At 44.6% G+C, this 20,996-nt stretch overlaps 1 protein-coding gene across 2 annotated transcripts in view; it reads left to right on the forward strand.

Moving 5' to 3' along the window:
* The window catches only part of SMARCAD1 (SNF2 related chromatin remodeling ATPase with DExD box 1), a 690,140-nt gene that overhangs the window by 125,065 nt on the left and 544,079 nt on the right, over positions 1-20,996 (forward strand). For both annotated transcript variants that reach the window (XM_069238045.1, XM_069238053.1), the window contains one exon: positions 15,117-15,346. In XM_069238045.1, the coding sequence (XP_069094146.1) occupies positions 15,117-15,346 (230 nt within the window). The remainder of the gene's footprint in view (positions 1-15,116; positions 15,347-20,996) is intronic.

Genomic DNA, 20,996 nt, shown 5'->3' on the forward strand with positions numbered 1-20,996 from the left:
AATCCATATTGAAGTTCTGATAAGATGTTATTTGTTTCAGCCCATTCTTGTAGTCTGTTTAGAATGATGCGACCAGCTATTATAGCTAATGATTCAAGAAGTGAAATGGGTCTGTAGCATGCTGGGTTAAGGCGGTCTCCTTTTTTGAATATGGGGACAATAATAGACTCTGCCCATGATGGTATGGGCCCTGAAGTGCAGGAGGCCCTCAGGACCTTAGTCAACAGGGGGGGCCCCATAGCTGAGTGTTGGCCTTATACAAATCCACAGGCACGCCATCGGGGTCTGGGGATTTCCCAGCTTTACTTGCAATAGTAGCCCGTACTAGTTCCTCTAGGGTAATCGGAGGTGTTATAATCAGGCGGGTATCTTTTTGGGTGATATCACCAATTGGAGGCTCATGCAGGTTTGTCACAAGTACGGTGCCATATATCTCAGAAAAATGACCAATCCAATCCTCCTCCATTATAGCGATCTCCAATCTAGGATCTTCTCTTTCCCCCAGCATTGGAGATTTTATAATCTTCCAGAAAAGGATATTATCGTTTTCAACACCGGCATTATGGAGTGATTCCCATGTTTTTTCTTTCAGGCAATCTTTCCTTGTCTTAATTGCTACCTTGTATTCGTGCCTCAGCCTACGAACCTCATTCAAACATCTGGTTGGAGTACTTAAGGCCTTCTTTAGCCTTTTGTGTGCCTTAGTGCAAGCAGAGTCAAACCAGCCACTGTTTTTCTGCTGCCCCAACTTCCCCCTGTTATTGGTGAGGGCTCTTTTCACACCTCGAGATATCTAGGAAAAGGCACTGACACATTTATTTGGGTCTACATCGTCGCTGAGGCATACCCCGAAATCTGTGGTGTAATCACTGATTAGTTGTTTCAAAAGGCCTTGCGGTTCTGTTTGGGACCAGCGTAGGGAGTACCCGTTGCATGAGGCCAATTCGAAGTCGTCAACCATGTCAGGATTGCCCTTTTGTCCTTGTTTACCAGATGCTAGAGAGATCTGTAGGCTCTGTGGGTAGTGGTCACTGATTGCTATGTAATGCACTAGATAGTTAGACAAGGTATGAGCAAAGTGGCTGGACATTAATACATAATCTATCACTGTATCAGCTCCTCTGCCGTTAAAGGTGGATATGAATAGCGGCTCGCTACAGTAAATCTCGTTTACAAAAGACAGATCAATTCCTTCATGACGTCTCCTTGATGATTGTGTGTGAAGTGTACCCAGGGCCCAAAACATTCTTCATTTAAGCCACATACCTTTTCTGAGGATTCCTTGCAAAGATAGATATTAAAGTCACCACCCCATATTATGAGCCTTTCTTTCCTCGAATTTACACAGGCTTTCTCTAAATCATCTCCCAGCTGACCTCATATCATAGAAACCTCACACATGGGAACATTGTTATAAAAAATAAAAAATTAACACCCACTATGAGGATCGACCTCCCAAAATCACACGTAATCACTTGATAGAATGGATTAGATAATAACACATTCAAGTTTATCAAGCTTGTTTGAAATACATAGTCTGCCTTTTGGCCTTCCGTGCCTTGAAGGGACGGCTGATGTATGATATGTACTATATCCATTAATATGAATGGGATCCAAAAGCTAAGTCCCCTGTAAACATAAAAAGGGGAAGTCTTCAGTGAAATTCGCCCATTCCGCGTTAACTTATTACGTAGGCCTGCCAAGTTCCAAAATAGCAAAGCTATTTCCGTTTTCAGTGAACTCTGGTCCTGTGAGTTGGAAATAGTTGTCCTTGTACTCCTTTGAACAGTAGGCGTTTGTGTTTTGGGTGGGTCATCATACCTTTTCTGCCCCCCATGAGTATTTATCGCAGGTGCCTCCTTCTTATGAATCTCTGTATTCTCACTACTCACAGTCTAGATCTTCAAGGGCTGACTTAGCTTGGAATCTATTATAAGTGGGAATGGAATAAGACTTGGTAGTTTCCCCTGGGTGGCATGACCGAGCACTGAGGGAATTTTGCCCAGTGTTAGGTTGATAAAAATAACGGGAGTGATGAGATGGCATGGAGGGTAACTTGCCCTGCGCCAAGCTTGTGTATAATTCTTTCTACTAATCCTGGTGTTTTGAAAGAAAGGACCACACAGTCTCCTGGGAATGATTTTCAGCTACTAACTATCCATTTGACGCTCCTCACCATTTTTATATCATCAGAGGGGCCCAACCATGCCAGCTTCCATTTGAGATCCGATCCAGTTCAAGGACTTATTCCTCAATGCTGTCCATGATTCCTAATTTTAATTTGCCAAAGCTGGAACATTTGCCAAAATCACCACATGAGGTGTCACGTCCGGGGGGAGGTTCAGGTAGTCGCATGGGAGGGAAGGTGATTCCAATGATATTTGTGCTATGTGCTTCCTCCCCGAGGGTTTTGTGACAGTACAGGGCACCCTATTGGAGGAAATCTCTTTATTAGAAGTTTCTGCCTATGGTTTCCTTGTAAAGGCAGGTAATACAGGTGGATGTATTCTACTTGTGGGAATTATAGTTGGATGAGATGTACCAGACACTTGTTCTACAATATTCGGTTCTCCTGATTGTAAAGACTTTATAAGGTCTAAGCCGATCTCAAGATTACTTTTGACCTTTCTCAGGTGGTCCGAAAGGGAGTCCATTGATGACTTGACTGAAAGTTTCAGGACACTGATTGGATCATGGATGTTTGCAAGAAGTTTTGAAGTGGTTTCAACTGTTTCTTTGAGGTTTTATCTGAATTGGTTTTCTTTAGTGACTGCCTTCCTATTGATTTAAATGAGTAGTTCTTCTTTTCGGGCAGAGATTTCCCATTATTAGAGACTTTGTCCTCCCTGTATTCCTATGGCTTTCTCAGGCACTTGGGTGGAGGCAAGGAGTTGCCAGTGACCGATATTGCGTCCGAGGTATATTGCACGCAGCCATTTTTGGCGTTTCAATTTCTCTGGCTCTCAGTTACCACCATGCATGTGCCTGGGGCTGTATCGGTGTGGCCAGTCTGCGTTCCAGGGATCCTTTAAAGGGGCCGATGTAATTTCACTGCGTGACTGCAGTTTTTCTTCAACGCATGAAATTTGCTTATCAATCACTCCCTTTGCTCCTGAAATGTATTTTAATATGGAAGTACGATCTTTTAAGATGGGTGAAGAGTTTGAGCTTGCATGCTTTCCCTTGCCCATCTTTCCGAAGACTAAGTATGACCGTTTCAAAAGTGAAATATTATATGTTCAACAATATGCTTTTGCGCTTATATAAATGAAGTGTTTGCGGAATAATTCGCATGTTAGAGGATCTGGGGAACTGCCCATCCCAGGATTCTTATTTGCTCTCCTATCGAAAATATGCAAATGTTATAGGGGTAAAGTGTGCCTTGACTAACGCTGAGATCAAGGGGCCACTGAGAATTTAGGAGACTGTCGGTCTTACCTGGAAGGTTACTGCATGCAGAAGAGAAGCGAACCCTCGTTAGGGCAGACTATGGCATTCCTTTATTTCAGCTGGTAAACCTAGGGGGCTGGCCCAGCCTTCTCCGGGCTCCGACGGGCGTGGACGGGCCCGCCCTTGGCCCGGGCGCAGCACGTGCGCGTCTCGCACTGTGGAAATCTTCAGTGCGCTTTATAGCACTCAGCGGTTGGCTCCTCCCCCTGCTGACTGCAAGGGCCTCTGGTCTTTGTGGTCCCTTGACAAGCTCGATATGCTCGTCCCGCACTGTGGGAATCTTCAGTGCGGTTTATAGCGCTCAGCAGTTTACTCCTGCCCCTGCCGACTGCAAGGGCCTCTGGTCTTTGTGGTCCTTTGACACGCTCAATATGTACGTCCCGCGCTGTGGGAATCTTCAGTGCGCTTTATAGCGCTCAGCAGTTGGCTCCTCCCCCTGCTGACTGCAAGGGCCTCTGATCTTTGTGGTCCCTTGACAAGCTCGATATGCGCGTCCTGCACTGCGGGAATCTTCAATGCTCTCTATAGTGCTCAGCGGTTGGCTCCTCCCCCTGCCGACTGCAAGGGCCTCTGGTCTTTGTGGTCCCTTGACACGCTGGATATGCGCGTCCCCACGCTCTGAGCTGTGTCTGCTGGTCTGGGGTATGGAGTATTGGCCACATCCCTGGATCTTCAGGGCACCTGCTTCCATCTTCCACTTTTCCCCAATCAAAGGCATTACCTGGGGATTGGGCCGAGTCGTGGTGGCTGTGAACTATTTGGGAGTCTGTTTCCATGCTTAAAAAATCTTTCTGGTGAAGGTGAAGTCCTCAGCACCAGTTGAGGATAGACTTTGGCACACAATGACTCTTCTCCACGGCTTAGGCTTTACCAACAATGCCCAAGTCTACAAAGAATGGTTCTCGGCATGTCCCACATGAATACCTTTTCTCATCAGAAGATCATGGCTATTATGGAGTGGATATCAAGGTTTCTAATTCAAATGAGTCTCCCATCCTACTTATCTTACATTTGCCCAGCATCATGCACCCTGTTGGTGCCACATTCCAGATGGCAGTTGAGGGCCTTTCAGTAATGCGATGGAAGTGCTCCAACACTCAAGGGAGAATCTCTGTTCTGGTACAGAGCTTCCAATTGGTCCACCTAGCCCTGCACTGGTTGATGTGCCTCTCTAACCTCGAGCTGGGTCCTCAATCTCAGACTACCTTAGACACGGATTAATCCCTTCGTGGTGCGATGATGCCCATCTGGGTGACATGACTCTGCAGTTTTTGATCGCTGCTGGAAAAGCATTTCCCCATAATTGTGCTACAGCTTTTGGTGATCCACCTTGCTATAAAAGTATTTCTCCCGTCCATGTATATAGTACAACTTTCTTGTGCCAACAGCTGGTAGAGCGCCTTGTCCTCTGCTGGCCCTGCACCACATCCTCTGCCGGCTCCAGGGGACACCTTGGTAGAAAAAAAAAATGTTGATAGAATCCTGAGCCTTGTCCAAGGATGTGAGGACCAATGTGTACGGTCTCTCGGTTCATGGCGTGCAATTGGCGTTTCAAGAAAAGATGATATACTGCTTGGACCCATCCAGGTAGGGTGTCTTGTGTGATTAACGGTCCCGATTGTTTGGCCTCTTTGGCCATGTCCAGAATTATTGGCAAGAAACCTGCCAAGTCTAAGAGTTTAGTTTGGCAGAACCTTCATGCATAGTCAATGTCTTTCTTTGGGGTCTTCTATATATTTGGCGTCCATCTCAGTGGTGAGGGAGACTTTCCCTTCCAAAGATGGTCGGGGCATTCTGCCGTAATGTGTTGCGGACTTGCTTGTCCGATGGTTTGTGCAGTTGTGCCTCTACATAAGCGGCCACTTTTTCAGCAGAGTCCCATTCAGTGGAACAAGGGTGGTATATTTGTGTATGTCATCAGGATCGAACATATCCGTCAGCAAGGGTGCCCCTGAGGGAACAGTCATTTGGGATCGGGGTGGGGTCAAGACAACAGTTTAGGGACATAAAGGTTGATTGGCTCTTGGTCACTATCGGAATCTGGGGGGGGAGTTGTTCAGTTCATAAGGAGGCGAATCCGGGTCCCCTGCAAATGAGTCAGTGAGGTCCAGGCACCAAGGAAGTCTGTGGTGAGGAACGCCTTCTTTAGGTACTCAAAAGGGTCCCCTGATGGATTGGGTTCTCTGGGGTGTATAAATGAGAGTTTCGCCTACCTTGGAGGTTTAGATGACCCCGAGGTTGGTCTCCAGCCTCACCACCCCCTGCTGGAAGGATTGCTGCACAGGCAGTCACCAAGTCTAGAAGTTTCTTTTCCAGAGGTGACAATGTGTCAGTAATGGTTTTCAGAACTGAGGTGTTTACTGCGTCTGCAAAATGGCCGTCCCATGCCACGTATTCCACCTTCCTCCTTCTCAAGGTAAGTGTCCACCCACCTTCATACATCTTATATGGCCTTGATAGGGCTGAATTTATAGAGCTGATAGGTGCGATTGGGGTTGGTCTCAGCCAGCAATAATATATACCCCTCCAGTAGTGACAAGTTTTATTATGGAGGCAGCAGGCCGGTTATGGGTTTCACAGTGGGGTGGGCCCAGAGGAGTAGTGATCGATTTTGCAAGGGCGGAGCCTGGGCTACCCCCGTTAGTTCAGCAAAACAGACTCCTTTATGGGACCTCAAGCTCCAGGGGGCTGGGACCTGAAAGCCAATGCTGCAGGTAATCCGGGAAGTGAAGGCGGCAGTCTTATCAAACAATCACTCCGGGGGTCCGTGAAGAAAATGTGTAGGCCTGCCATGATGCGCTGCATTTGAAGAATGCGGTGATGTCTGTCCCTGGAGGGGAAGTTCCCTCTAGCGGTTGGAGGACAGTGACACATAAGCACAGCCACTGTGCTATGACGTGACCGCCAGGGAATAAGAGAAGCGATCCTGTGGTCGAAAACCTGAAAAAGGGCACCAAGGTGCCTTACTGTGCAGTTACCAGCAAACTGTCGAAACAATACTCTGCTGCTGAAACAGTGGAGAAAGAGGAGTAGTAGAAGGTTACATTGCCTCTTTTTGTCAACATTATACACTGATTAGCAAATGTATTTCTTCTTTCTCTTGTGATTCTAGGGACTATAGTTGTTTATTGAAGGTGCTGGAGTAAAATAAAGTGTGAAAGTTATGCATAATACTCACCTCTGGTTCTGGCTCTACATAAGGTGATGTGCGGAGTGCTTAATAGGGTTAAGATGCCTGTTTTTTTTAGGTCACATAGCTGCCTGGTTTGAAAAGACTTCTTGGGGGATTTCAGAAAGTTGACCAAGGGATGCATTCTGCTCACTGGTTACTATTGGCTTTGTGATTTGTAACTCACACTTACTGGCTTTCCATGTACTAGCTTTATTTGCCTTAGGCTGTCCAGGTTTAGTTTGTCCTTCCGGTCGCCTAAACCATGTTTACGGAATCTTTCTACAAACTCGTGTTTTATTAACTGGCCTTTAAATCTTGTTCTTATCTCGTCACATTTTCCTTGCATTCAAGACCACGGACAAATGTCAGTGCTGTCTTCTAAGGGCTTTTGTGTACTTCTCCCTCTCTGACTTCAAAGTAAGAGGATTCAGGTAACAATCTTGAGTTTTTTTTTTTTTCCAACACACAATATTTAATTGAACTGTGTAAATATTTCATAATATTTCAAAATTATGAACGCTCAAATAAAGCACATTTTTTGTTATTTCTGAAGTGTGTTGGAAATATATACTTTAATATGATCAAAACTAATTGTTAAACTAGGTGATGCATTGTCCACACATAATCGTGTCTGCACTGTAGTTTTATTAGTAAAACTGTATGTCTGTGCAAAGGTAATGATAGTTTGAATTGAAAATGTGTTGCCTGTAATGGCAGTCTGCTACCACACCATGAATACTCCGCTGCACTCCACCCCACCCCACTCCACTCTGTTCTACTCCACACCACTGCACTGTACTTCACACCACTCCACTTTACACCACTCAGCACCACTGCAGTCTATGCCACTTCACTCTACGCCTCTGTACTGTGCTCTGTACCACTCTACTCTATGCCAATGAACTCTTTGCAACTCTACTCTGCATCACTGCACTCTTTGCCACTGCACTCTACACCACTCCAGCCTAGGCCACACCAATGTATTCTGCACAGCTCAACTCTACGTCACTGTATTCTACGCCCCTCTGCATTACTACAATCTACATCACTGCACTCTATGCCTTTACACTCTATGCCAGTGCACTTTACTCTGTAGCACTCAATTCTATGCCCCTGCAATCTATGCCAGTCCACTGTACACCACTCTAATCTACTCTGCACTCTATGCCACTGCACTGTACACCACTTTACTCTCCGCCATTGCACTCTATGCCACTGTACACAACTGCACTCTAACCTGCACTACTCCACTCAATGTCACTGCACTCTGCCACTCTACTCTTAAACACTGCACTCTGTGCCACTGCTCTCTCCACTCTACTCAACTTTACACACTGCATTCTGACACTACTCTGCAACGCTGCACTCACAACCACTAAATCCCACACCAGTCTACTCTGCATTACTCCACTCTGCACCTCCTTCACTCTGCCACTGCACTCTATGGCACTATACACTACCATTCTATGCTACTTTACTCTTCAACACTTTGCGCCACTTCTCTCTGCGCCACTGCCCTCTGCATCACTCAACTCTGCACCACTGTGCTCTACTCGATTCTAATATACACCACTCCACTCTACTATGCACCACTCTACCTGATGCCACTACATTCTACGACACTGCATTGTATACCGCTGAATTCTTCAGTGCCACTACTCTGTGCCAGTGCACTCCACACAGTCCACTCTACTTCATGCCATTCCAGCATATGCCACTCTATGCGACTCCACACTACGCCACTCTAGTACACAATACACTCCCACTCTACAACACTCTACTCTTCGCCATTCCACTCTGACACTCCACACCACTCTCCTCTATGCCACTAACTTTTAGCCAAGCTGGTGAACAACATGACTAAAACACATTGGCAAAACTAGTAGCTCTTGCATAGGCGAGACCTTTTGGCTTTGCCATTGCTTGTCATATTTTGGTGTTTTTTGTGTTCTGACAGTCAGTAGGGTCTGCCTTACCTAAAATGATATCCTTTGTACTGTTACATCACAGACAGCTCTGTGCGCCCAGAGGGGTTGGGTACAGGGTCTGGCCGCACACACTTGGCCCTGCGCCAACCCTTTGTTGCACTTCCAAACACCCCACACATACACCCATACATACTTTTACCATACAATATTTTGGCCACAATATTTTGAAAGCTGTTATTTTGTAGGTGCTAGTGCAGTAGCACACCGTCAGAAGCTGCTACTCGTTGGCTTGCTAAAGAAATTGCACTTATGTGGTCATGTGAGAGCGATGGGCTGACAGGTAACTGAACCAGAGGGCATCCGGTGGCATATAAACATGCGAACACCTACTGTATGTTGCTGGGTACCCATTACCCTCTAGCCTCTATATTATAAATGTATGTATTTGTTAGGCGTAATTTTATCTTGATAGATAGTACTTTTGGCATATTCCTTGCAGAATTTGAAACATACATCCCAGTCTGTGAGAAATGTAATTAAGTAAAATATTGAGTAATTCCACCAGTATCAAATGGTCACTCCTGGACATTTATTGCAGTTGAGAGAGGTCTTTAGTTAGCACTTTCTTCTTTTCATACAGCTTCCTTTTTACCAGGACACCTATATGTGACTTTTTAATGCTCATGGAAATTAAAATTCATTTTCCTCCTAATAATAATAAAGTGAACTTCCTGTATCACATATAAAATATCCACAAATGTGTGAGCTTGCGAGCTTTTCACACAAGTTACTTATTTCTTACTGTTTGTTTCTATGACTGATAACAGCTTCTCTCTTGGTGTAAACATACACCACTAAGGCATATATACATATAAATACATATTTAGCTCAATTATATTTAGTTTATTCCTAGATATTTTAAGTAGCTAATTAATCTGCCCATAATCACATGGTGTGGTGGGTAGGTGATGGCAGACGTAGAACATAGGTCACCTGTGGCAAGATGCTATCTAGTCACCCCATTACGTTCCCCCTTGTCAAGGCTTGTTGTGTCTATAATTCAGCATTAGATTTCATTTCAAAATTGTCCTTTTGGAAGGACTCAAGGGACATGTTCTTGTCTTGCATTAAATTGAATGTGCTCCTGTCTTACTATTCTTTTCATATTGTCCAGCGCACTTCAGGTTAACGGTGAGCAGCAGAGGACATTGTTTATCATATGTGCCTCATGGATAATGTACAGAACCAGATTGCAGTAACTACTGTTGAGTATGAATAAATAACAAAGAATAAGGACTTCATTCCTTTTACATGCACCTACAGAGCAAATAAACCACTCTGTAATATGAAGAAGCTAAAACCTTAGCTGACCAGTGGAATATGTTGTAATGTGTTTGTGCACATATGATTTGTATGTTCTAATAATGTAATTTCCTTGTATCCCTTGTATGTACTACCAGCATGTAACTCATAATGGATTGAAAATGTACCCCCAATGAAGGACTGATTCCCTTTTTTTAGATTTTTTTTTATGAGAGTCTGGGCCAGGCGGCAAAAGGTGTCTTTGCCAGACCTGACAACAGTGAAAGAAGAACAACAGTTAGCACTGAGCTTTAAACAAATTCCAGCACAAATTTAGAGTGCTGGATTAAAAGGATGGGTTTCCTAGATTGATATTTGGGACACACATTCCCAGATGCTTGTTGGAATGAGCAGTAATTTATAATAACATATGAATTACTTCTGTTTTGAGAAAGATTTGGAAAGGGATGGGATCTAAATTGTAGAAAACCATTGATAAGTAGCATTAAGAGGAGTGGACTAAAGATTGTGTGTTCAAAGCCTTGAATCAAGAAGAGTTTCTTATTAAAGTATGACATGAGTTTGAGTCATCCAATGAGTATGGATAACTATATTAGATCAAAATCACATATTGATTTCTGCTTGACTAATAGGTAAATCATAAAGTAGCAAAAAATGACTAATTGCCACTGTATATATTGTAGGAAAGTACCCTCTTTCTGGCATAGGTACCCCCACTTTTGGCCTATTGTAAGCATATTTTGACTGTGTTCACTGGGATCCTGCTAACCTATGCTCTCTCCCTTTAAATTTGGTTGTTGGACCACACGCAACCCACATTTGGCATATTGGTTCCCCCTTGTAAGTCCCTAGTACATAGTTCCCAGGAACCCAGGGCATTGGGGCACCAAGGGTTCCCCATGGGCTGCAGCATATATTCTGCCACCCATAGGGAGCCCATGCAAAGTGTATCTGCAGGTCTTCCATTGCAACCTGCGTGAAAGGGTGCATGCACACTTTTCACTACAGGTCACTGCACCAGGTCACAGTAAGTCACCTTTATGGTAGGCCCTCCTAGCCCAGAGGAAAGGGTGCAGATACCTGTGTGTGAGGGCACCCCTGCATGAGCAGAGTGCCCCCACCAACTCCAGCTCCATCTTCATGGACTTGGTGAGTGCGGGGACACCATTTTACGTGTGTTCTAGACATAGGTCACTACCTATGTCCAGCTACATAATGGTAACTCCGAACCTAGGCATGTTCGGTATCAAACATGTCAGAATCATACCCCAATACTGTTGCCAATATTGGAAGTATGATTCCATGCATTCTGGAGGCTCCTTAGAGGACCCACAGCATTGCTCCTACCAGCTTTCTGGGGTTTTCCAGGCAGCCCAAGCTGCTGCCAATCATCAGACGGGTTTCTGCCCCCCTGCTGCTTGATTAGCTCAAGCTTAGGAAGGCAGAATAAAGGATTTCCTCTGGAAGAGGGGGGTAACACCCTCTCCCATTGGAAATAGAAGTTACATGGCTTGGGAGGGGTAGCCTCCCCAAGCCATTGATATGCTTTGAAGGGCACTTTTGGTCCCCTTCTTGCATAAACCAGTCTGCACCGGTTCAGGGACCTCCAGTTCCTGCTCTGGCGCAAAACTGGACAATGGAAAGGGGAGTGACCACTCCTTGTCAATCACCACCCCAGGGGTGGTACCCAGAGCTCCTCCAGATGGTCTCTTGATTCTGCCATCTTGAATCCAAGGTTGGCAGAGGCCTCTGGGAACATCTGAGTGGCCAGGTCAGGCAGGTGACGTCAGAGCCCCCTCCTGATAGGTGGTCACCTGGCTAGGTGACCAGTTCCCGTTCCAGAGCGATTTAGGATTTCCTTCTTGGGTGGGGTCGTCAGATTTAGCTTGCAAGATTGCAGCAGGACTCCTCTGCAACCTCTACTTCGACTTCTGGCCACTGGAACTTAGACTGGACCCTCCAGGAACCAACATCTGCATCCACGGCGAAAATTCTGCTTGCAACATTGTTTCCACGGCTCCTTCCAGCTTCTGTGACGTTTCTCCGGCTGTGCATCCTCTGAGGGCGGCAAGTCTTTAGTCTGCACGAGAAAGAATAAGGAATCTCCCTTGGAGAGAAGGATTCACTCCCCTGCATCCACAGCCACCAACTGCAATGAAGACCGGATGCGTGGATCTCCTCTCATCCTGAGCTGCTTAGATCCTACATCACAGGTGGTGGTCTAGAGTAGTCCTCTTGGTCTTCTCTGCCAGCTTTCCAACTTTAGTGAAGGTAAGCTCTTGCCTTCCCACGCAGGGCTGTACCCCCATGCATTGCGTCTCTTGCAGCTACTAAGGCTTGTTGGCATATCCTTCAGGGGATCCTCATGCTCTGTGTAGCCCCAGCCCACCTGTGCTCTTTCCTGCGACACACAGCCCTCTGCGTGCATCTCCTGTGGCGTGGGACCCTTCTTCAGTTGTGCTGCGTGGGCTCCTCTGCGACTCCTGGGTCCTCTTCCAGTGAGTCTCCTGTGGGGGCTGCCTTTTGTTCTGTGGACTCTCTGCATTGCTGAGGGTCCCCAGAGACAACCCCTTCCTCCCCACCCCCACAGGGGTTGGGTCCTCTGGGTCCTTGCTGGTTCCCGGTAGCTTCACCTTTCCTCTACTGCAACTCTTGCCTATGCCAAGGCTAGTTGGTGTCTTTTCCACGCCACAGACAGACTGCAATCTTCCATCCGGCGTGGGACTTGGCATCCTCCAGGAACTCTTCACCAACTCCAAGGTTGCATTGTCGACTGCCTTCGTCCTACCGTCAACCAATTCCTGCAACCACAGATGGGTGGATCGTGGCTCCTGCCACCACCTGACAGTTCTGTGACTTCTGGACTTGGTCCCCTTCTTTTTCAGGCCTTCCCCTTCAGGAATCCACTGCTGGTTTCTTGCAGTCTTGTCTGTGTGTTGCATTTTTCTTCTTTTTAGTCCTTTTGGTGGTTTGGGGAAAATCCAGTGACTTACTCCTTTCTTCCTGGTTGCTGGGGGGCACTGTGGTGCTTACCTTTTGGGTTTTTTAGTTCCTTCATCTTCCCTCTACAGATTCCACTTACCTGGGCGGGGGTCCTGCATTCGCCTTACATGTTTTTAGTATACGATATGGTTCCCCCTGGGGTCACTGTTGCCTATTTCCATTGCACTGTTTTCTATTGCTATTTATGCGTATTTCTGATCACTAGTGTACATATTTAGTGTGTTTACTTACCTCCTGTTGGGGTAACTGCGTATCTAGTATTTTTGGTAATTGTGTCAGTAAAAAATAAAATAACCTTTTATTTTTGTAACACTGAGTGTTTTCTTTCATGTGTGTAAGTGATGTGTGACTACAGTAGTATTGCATGAGCTTTGCATGGCTCCTATATAAGCCTTGGCTGCTAATCCACAGCTACCCCTAGAGCGACTGGCTTGTAGACACAGCCTACATTTCACTTGACCTGGCATAAGGTGTAAGTACCATAGGTAGCCACCACACACCAGCCAGCTTCCTACACATATAATTAAATGAAAGTAGACTCTATATTGCTTTCCATTTTAGGTCTACTGGAGACTGAACCATAACTGTCTACTAGAGATAATGCGATCAAGACCAAAACCATGTTCAGAGTATGACTTTGAGTGAACCTCTGCAGACATTGCTTTATTTCGGTTCACATAGTTCACACTCCTCTACTCCCCACCATTTTAGGGTATCACCTATGAAGTCCTCTGTAATTTAACAAAAGACCATAACACCATCATAAAGCAAAGTAGTCAGGACAGTACCCTAAAAGAAAACTATTTTTACAGTGGCCAAATATTGTAAGGGACCAAAACCGCAGCCTTCCCATTAGGCACTGCTGGTGATGCAGTCAGTGCATCCTCATTCTGTCAACCAAGCCCAGGCTGGTCCAGCCAAACTGAATGAAGAGCGTATATACAGTGGACATTAAATGGCACGCACAACCAGAGGCATAATTCGCATTAGGGTTGTGATTGTTTACCTCATAGTTCAGTACAGCTATTTAGTCAGACAAGAGCACAACTTTTACATCCACTCCCAATATTAAACTGCTTGAGATCAAAATGCGTCGTTTACATGAGACAAAAAAAGTATGCAAATCACTCAGGCCATCTCCTACACCCACAAGGACTTTCCTTCTATACCCTTCCAGAGCTGCCCCTTGTTACACCTCCCTTACCACTGCTACTCTGAAGAGCCCAGCTCACAAAGAACGCTTCAGAGTATTCCTTCATGCACTTTACTGTTAATTCTTCCAGTACCCTGAATACTCCATGATAATCTGCTCCCACAAAACATCCTATTACGAAATCTTTAGAGCGTGACATCCTAAACACATTCAAAGATAGAGCAACCTCACCTCCTGTCAACGCAGTGGGCTATCTACTGTCCATCACAGCTAAGCTTCCTCCTTCAAATATAGGCTTGCATCTGTAATTTAACGTATAGAATTGCCCTCTCCAAAGGCCCTTAACCCTCACTAAAACCTGGTTCTGCTCCTTCTTGATAATACTTTCTTGCCTCTAGCATACACCATCCTCCACATCAATAGAAAAGAAAAAAGCTAGTGGTGGAGTTGCTTTTAGCCACAACAGTCCCTTAAATGCATACTGATTTCTCCAATAAATGCCTAGTTATTCCCATTACTCACTGTGGAGATTACAAAAACAACACCTAACCTACAGAAGCTGGACATCTTCCAAAGACCAAATGGTAGAAAGTGAGTTTTATTGTTAGTTTCTTTGATTATAGCTGGGATCAACTCCCCTCCTCTTGTGATCAGATTTTCTTGGGAGATTCACTGGGAATCGCAGACGAAGACACTAACACAACTCCTTTCTAATGGACAGAAATCTACTACAATGTTGCACCTTCCCTACCTAGAATATATACACTAGATCTGATCTTCATAAATCAACACCACAATACAAATCTCCAATGCTTTCTAATTGGGTTGGGCATTACACTTTTTCATTCCTTTTAAAATCTTGACCTCCGTGTACCCTCTCATGTCCAACCGGAAAATGAAATAGTGAAATCTCAAGTACTTAGATTAATTGACATTCAAACACAGGCATATATAGTTGTGCCAGGCTATTTGTGCTATATCTCTGTCCGAGTTCCTTGAGTTCCTCTTATGATGGAGTTCCTATTTAATTGGACGGTGTATGTATTTATTTCTCATTAGCTTTTTCTTTTTTTTTTTTTTTTTTAAGCGTCCTCTCGGAAAAGGAAAATTGACTCTTTGCCAAGCAATAGCTTGCAGAAAAGTAAAGAGCAGTGCACCAAAAAGAAAAAAACGAATTTCTCCTCAAGCAGCAGTTGTGAAGACAGTGATGAAGAACAAACTGCCAAACCAACCAAGCCCAGAAAATTGGACTCCTTTAGCAAAAGTTCAGAAAGCAGTGATGATGAAGAGAATACTAAGAAGAAAACATCTGACTCTGTAAGTTTAGTGCTCTTTGTGACTGTGTCTCCATAGGCTTTGTGCATATTGAGACTACAAATGTATGTGCTGTAGTCAAGTTGTGCACCATTGGATGTTACTGTAGTGAAAGGCATTCGCTTCTGCCTTGGAAACAATATTCAATTTTTCTCTTTTTCTGACTGCCACATTTTTCTCTTTCTGCTCCGCTTACTGCAGTTTTTCTTATTTATTTTTTCACCTATTTCACTTTTAGACCGAGTGTTTAAATTTCTCCACCATGGAAAACTATATTATACACTGTTGCCATTGTGCTTTTTTTAATTATTATTTTTTTTTAAGTTTTAGCGTGTATCACCAAAGAACATTAACAAAATGTGTTCTGAAAGAGAGAACTGATGCAACACTTTTGCAAATAATTGATAGTCCTCATTTTTATCGAAAAACAAGCCACCACAAGCATGAGCCCAGATACACATCAAGTAAATGCATATTGTTCTTAATTCAACATCTTGCACCACAAGGGGTCGATGTCACCTTTCTCTAAATGCTGTCTTGTAGATTCTTGATATTAGGCATTTTAAGCTCAGTATTTCAAACGCCAAGGCTAGGGACTTCAGAAAATCGGGCTTCTCTGGATACAACAGGAGAAATGCTTTAAAGGTACTGCTAATTGTATAGTACAGAAAGGTATTTAGAGGGCACTCCGTGTCTTTTACACCATTAAAATGCTCCAGGACTCTAAACACTCAACTGGCAAGAGGTCCCCAGGCATCAAACCCCCAACCTTGCCAGCTCCCTAGAGCATTTGTTTCCGAGGTCAGTGGAAGCCAGGGGTTATTAACTTTCGAGACACAAGGACAATATGGTATACCCAGGCCTTGCCATGATGCCGGTCAGCACCATGAATATGTGGTGGACAGTGTGCTCTAGTGGTAAGCACTGTCCCTTTTCTTCCTGGCTCAACAGCTGCCTTTCAGGCTGTCAAGGAGACTAGCAAATGCACACTAAAACTGAAACCTATTTTCCTGTGAGCAACCTGAACTTAAGTACTTGCAGAACTGACCTCATATTCCTTTTCTTCCTAGGCTGTAGATTGGGCAAATTCTGCCTACAGTGCTGCCCCTACCCTTTGCACCTTTTGTGGTCACTCCTGTGCTTATGCTGCCGATTTCCGTGCTGGTCCTCTCATTCTGTATTAACAGACTACACACATAGCAATTAAGAAAAACCTGCTCTGTTTAATCCTACATTGCCTTGGGCATGCCCGCTCATGGTCATGTCTTCTTTTTTTGTTTTTAACTTTTGTTCTTAACTTTTGTTCACTTGTTGAATAACAGACTTCTTTCACTAGATCTCATTGTATTTATTTTTGCTACCCACATACATTTGTGAATTAGATGTGTAGTGGCCTTGGTTCCCTGAATGATTGCCAGCAAGATGATGAACTGATAAGGGGGTTGCTGAATGTTTCTGTATACTTCCCTTGACACCTGTTTATGAGCTATCTGTGTAAGATGGGGGGAAGATCTGGTGTTCCCTGATTGATTGAGCTCGTTGTTCCAATTTTTTTCTCATTCCCCCACACCTCCTTCACTTTTTATGCTTTTATCTGGGTGGAACCGAGTGCCTCCTTTTGTCAGCACATTTTTTTGTTGCAAGCCTAGTGGCTCATAAGGGCCACATTAGAAGGCAAATAACACCTTGCTTCACCCATTGGTACATTCAACAAGTTTTTCAACCTCCATTCCAATGTCGGAGCACACTCCTCTAAGGCTGAGGCAGCATTGGCATCATTCCCTATGTCCGAGAGCAATTTATGACATCTCTGAGGGCTACCTCATACACATTCTGCTAGTTTCCTCCTGAAGGCTGAAGTTTTCCCCCTTGAGCAATGCTGAATTTGGCCTGTACGTTCTTCTACATTTTCTTGCTTATGCTTAACCTGCCTACAATTTGCTGAAAAAAGATCATGCTTGCAAGTCTAGCTTGAATAGTAAAGCATGTAGATTGATGCATCCAGAATAACCTAAGAAGGCATGACTTGCCAGTTTCCTATTTCCAAACTGTGTTTTTAAGGTGACCTAAACTTTAAACAAGTTATTCTGATGGAGACTTTAACTGCAGTTTCCTTACCTTATGAATCTGCCCAGGCAACGGAAGCTCTTGCAATAGCTCCTGCGCACCAACAGGTGGCACCATCTACTTCTGTTTTTACACCGTCAGGCCCTCTGCATAAAGGTACCTCCTCTGCATGCTTGTCAGTTCCTCTTTTTCCACACCTGAATAAGCAAATCTGCTCCTACCAATCTTGATTTTCACAGAATTCCTAACTAACTTTAACTTTGGTAATGTGGTAATGTGGAGGGAATTCTCAACATGACAGGGTACAAGCCATGCCTCGGCTGTAAGAAGCAGATGTTGGTGATGGACCAACACGACATCTGCTTATGGTTCTTTGGGACCAAGCACATCACCAAGCTATACTACAAGTGTTCTGTGATTCACAAAAAAGGCCATCAGGGACAGAGGCCAAGCTGGATGCACAGAACACAAGAAGCGAGGTGCATCTTAGTTGCGATCATGACAAAAGGCAAGTCCAAGGAAACGTTGGGGAAGAAATATAGTAAGTCTGACCAAGGATGAGAAATCCAGGGGGAGATCTTGCTATTGCTGGTCGTGCCTCACAACTTTGATCTTGGGGTCTGACTCAGATCCACTATCCATCATGGAGTCAACGCACTTCGAGCTCCCTAGTCCATTGTCGACTTTGCATCTAGTTGTTGCCTTCGAGAAAGCCATGCTGGTTATTTGTTTCTTTAAAAGCCTTAGTCTTCTGACCCCTTTGACCTTTCAGGGTCTCTTGTTGGACGTCAGCAGGCAGACTGTCCCCATCCGTCAACTGACACTTTCACTTTTTGATCAATGCCCTGAATGGCTCAGTCCTGGCTGTTTGGATTAAGCGTTTTTTTTGGCCCCAGCTGAGAGTCACAGCGTTGCAAGTAGTCAATGTTCAGCACCAGGTGATCAAACTCTTTGAAGCAACATCGAGCCCCAGAGAGCCTAGTAGAACAGGCCTCCACGAGGGAACTCAAATTATTTTCCTACTTTTCCACCGGTCAAAGAACCAAAAAGAAATTATTCTTTGAGCAAGAATGTACTTTTTTCTTCAAGTTTGGCATTTTGCTGACTGAATGCAGTTTGTCAGCAGGTGTTGCTGGCATTGGCGGTGGACATGCAAAGTACATTTACTCAGTAAATTATGATCAAGATCCTGCAAAGTATGTTTTACATTTGGACTGAATACTCCATGTGGTGACCTTAAGCAACATACCTGGATGTGTTACATTGAATCCTCAGGGGACAGCCTGGCTTTATTGATGGGCATGTCATTCGATGAGAAAGCTTATACAGCCTTGGGGGAATTGAAAGAAAAAGATAGAGGTGCAGCACTCATTGAGGTTACTTTCCCCTACTCAACGGTCTTAACAACAAAAGAACTTTAGAGGATGCTCAAGGGGTCTTTCATATTGCCATTTGTAACACACACAGCCTACACAGGAACTCTTGCAGACTTTTCTTAATGGCAGATGTAGGAGACTTTCCAGTTATCGAATCCAACAACAGAAGCAATAGTCCTAGTCTCCTCTTCACCTGTCACCACTGCCAAACCACTTAAGTTCATCCTTCAACTTCGCATCAGAGCCAGTGAGTGGCAGAGTCCAATTTTGTCTGACTTATTGGTGATAAGTCATTGTACAAGGCTATCCTACAAATTGACCAAGATGGTTACCCCTTTCCATTTCTGGACGCCCTTCCCCAAGTTTACTCTCAGATGTAGGTGGATCACGCTTTGATTTTGTCAAAATAAGGGATGATGTTGCTCTCCAAAGTCTCTCAAATTAGTGCAAGATGCTGTGAGGGCTGGGGTGTTACTCCTAGTACTTTCAGGTGTCTAAGATGAAATGAGTGCTAAAACTCACTCTAGATCTCAGACTAATGAATTCTTTTTTTAGAAAGGAAGCGTTCAAAAGTATATTTGCTCACATTCTACTGGCCTCGGATCCTGAGGCATGGATGGTGTCCCATCACCTGCATGATAGGCACTTTCATGTACTCTCCTGCAGTCCCCCATAGAGCACCTCTACTTTGTGGTCACAAAACCTCTGGTTTATCGAAGTGCCCTTAAGACTTACATCGATCAAAATGAAGGTCATGTTGATAGTTGCAACACATCATCCCAGGTTGGGGATTCATTTATTGCTGTACCCTGACTACTGGCCGCTGAAGCCAGACTTGCTGCATCTGATCTCTGACTCCCTACAGCCAACAGTGTCAATGCTGTCCACCCTGGGATTCTCCAAGAACAAGACCATATCTTACCTTCAGCTGCTGCAAAGTATACCCTTTATAGAGGCCCTTCTGGACACTGTTCGCCTGAAGTCCCTAAAGGCCCTGCAATACACTCTGGTCATTTAGGCTGTGAATCCAAGATTTTGAGAAATACTGTTTTATTCTGGGCCTAATGGTTCTCAGGCGGCTTAAGCCTCATTCTCACTGGCATATCTATGCAACTGAGCAGTGGAATCTGTGGCTGTAGAGGGCCCAGCATAGGGAATGCCTTTAGAACAGAATCCTCTTCTCCGATAATGCAGCTCAGGGCATTTAGTTTTGGATGAAATATTCTATTCTGACATGTGGCAAACCATTTCCCTTGCCCCTCTAGATATCATCGCAGGTTGGAATGTGCCTCTCTGGGTGAATGTGGTCACCAGGACGAGGTGGAAAGAAGAGGCTTCTGGTCTCGGATAGAGAAATACCACAAAATAAGTCTGCTGGCACTGCGAGCACCCGGCTGTCCCCAAAAGGTCTTTCTGCCCTCTCTCTGTGAAAGGTTCATCCAAATGCAGACAGACAACATGGAACTAAATAAAAGGGCTTTGATTTACCGTCTGAGGTGGGTAATGTTAAGCTGCACGCCAAACTTCCACCAATTGAGTTTATTCGGCTTGCTGGTTCACGTTTGTAGCATGTGGCAAAGCGAGGCAGGTTGGCCCTCTACAGGGCTAGATTGTCTGACATACTTTTGTTTGTGTTTTTTTTTTGCCAATCAAGGGTGATTAGGCAAATGACAGGAGTACAAAAGTCTGATAAGCAACCTTAACGATGAAGTCACCGTTAAGTTTGCTTATCAGTCTTTTTGGCTTTCCATCATTTCCCTCTTTGGGGTGAGGAGAAAAGGGGTGGTGTTATTTCCGTTGAGCAAAGCTAGCAAATGGCAGCATACCCATTGCTTAATTTGAGCCAGTGGTTTCCCGTGCTCAGCACCTGCACTTAATTGCTATCACCGGGGCTTGTCTAATATAGAAATTAGGGCAATAACAGTTGTAATTAATGCAATATATATTAAAAATGACTATTACCGACCGCCCAAGCCATTCTCATCGCTTAGGGGCCTGAAATGGTCTGAAAAGTCACACATGTTGGAGTGTGATTGTTAGTAGTTGTGTTAATATTATCATTGGCAGCACTTCCAGGATCAATGTGTGGTGCAAGCTAACCCTGGCACTTATTTATTTACAAATTAAGCACTGAGTGTACCACTGTACAGGTTCAGTAATAAGCATAAAGTCAAAGAGTAATAGGAGAGTAGCTAGTTTGTGGATTATTA

This window comes from Pleurodeles waltl, chromosome 1_2 (assembly GCF_031143425.1).
Source record: "Pleurodeles waltl isolate 20211129_DDA chromosome 1_2, aPleWal1.hap1.20221129, whole genome shotgun sequence".
Classification (NCBI taxonomy): Eukaryota; Metazoa; Chordata; class Amphibia; order Caudata; family Salamandridae; genus Pleurodeles; species Pleurodeles waltl.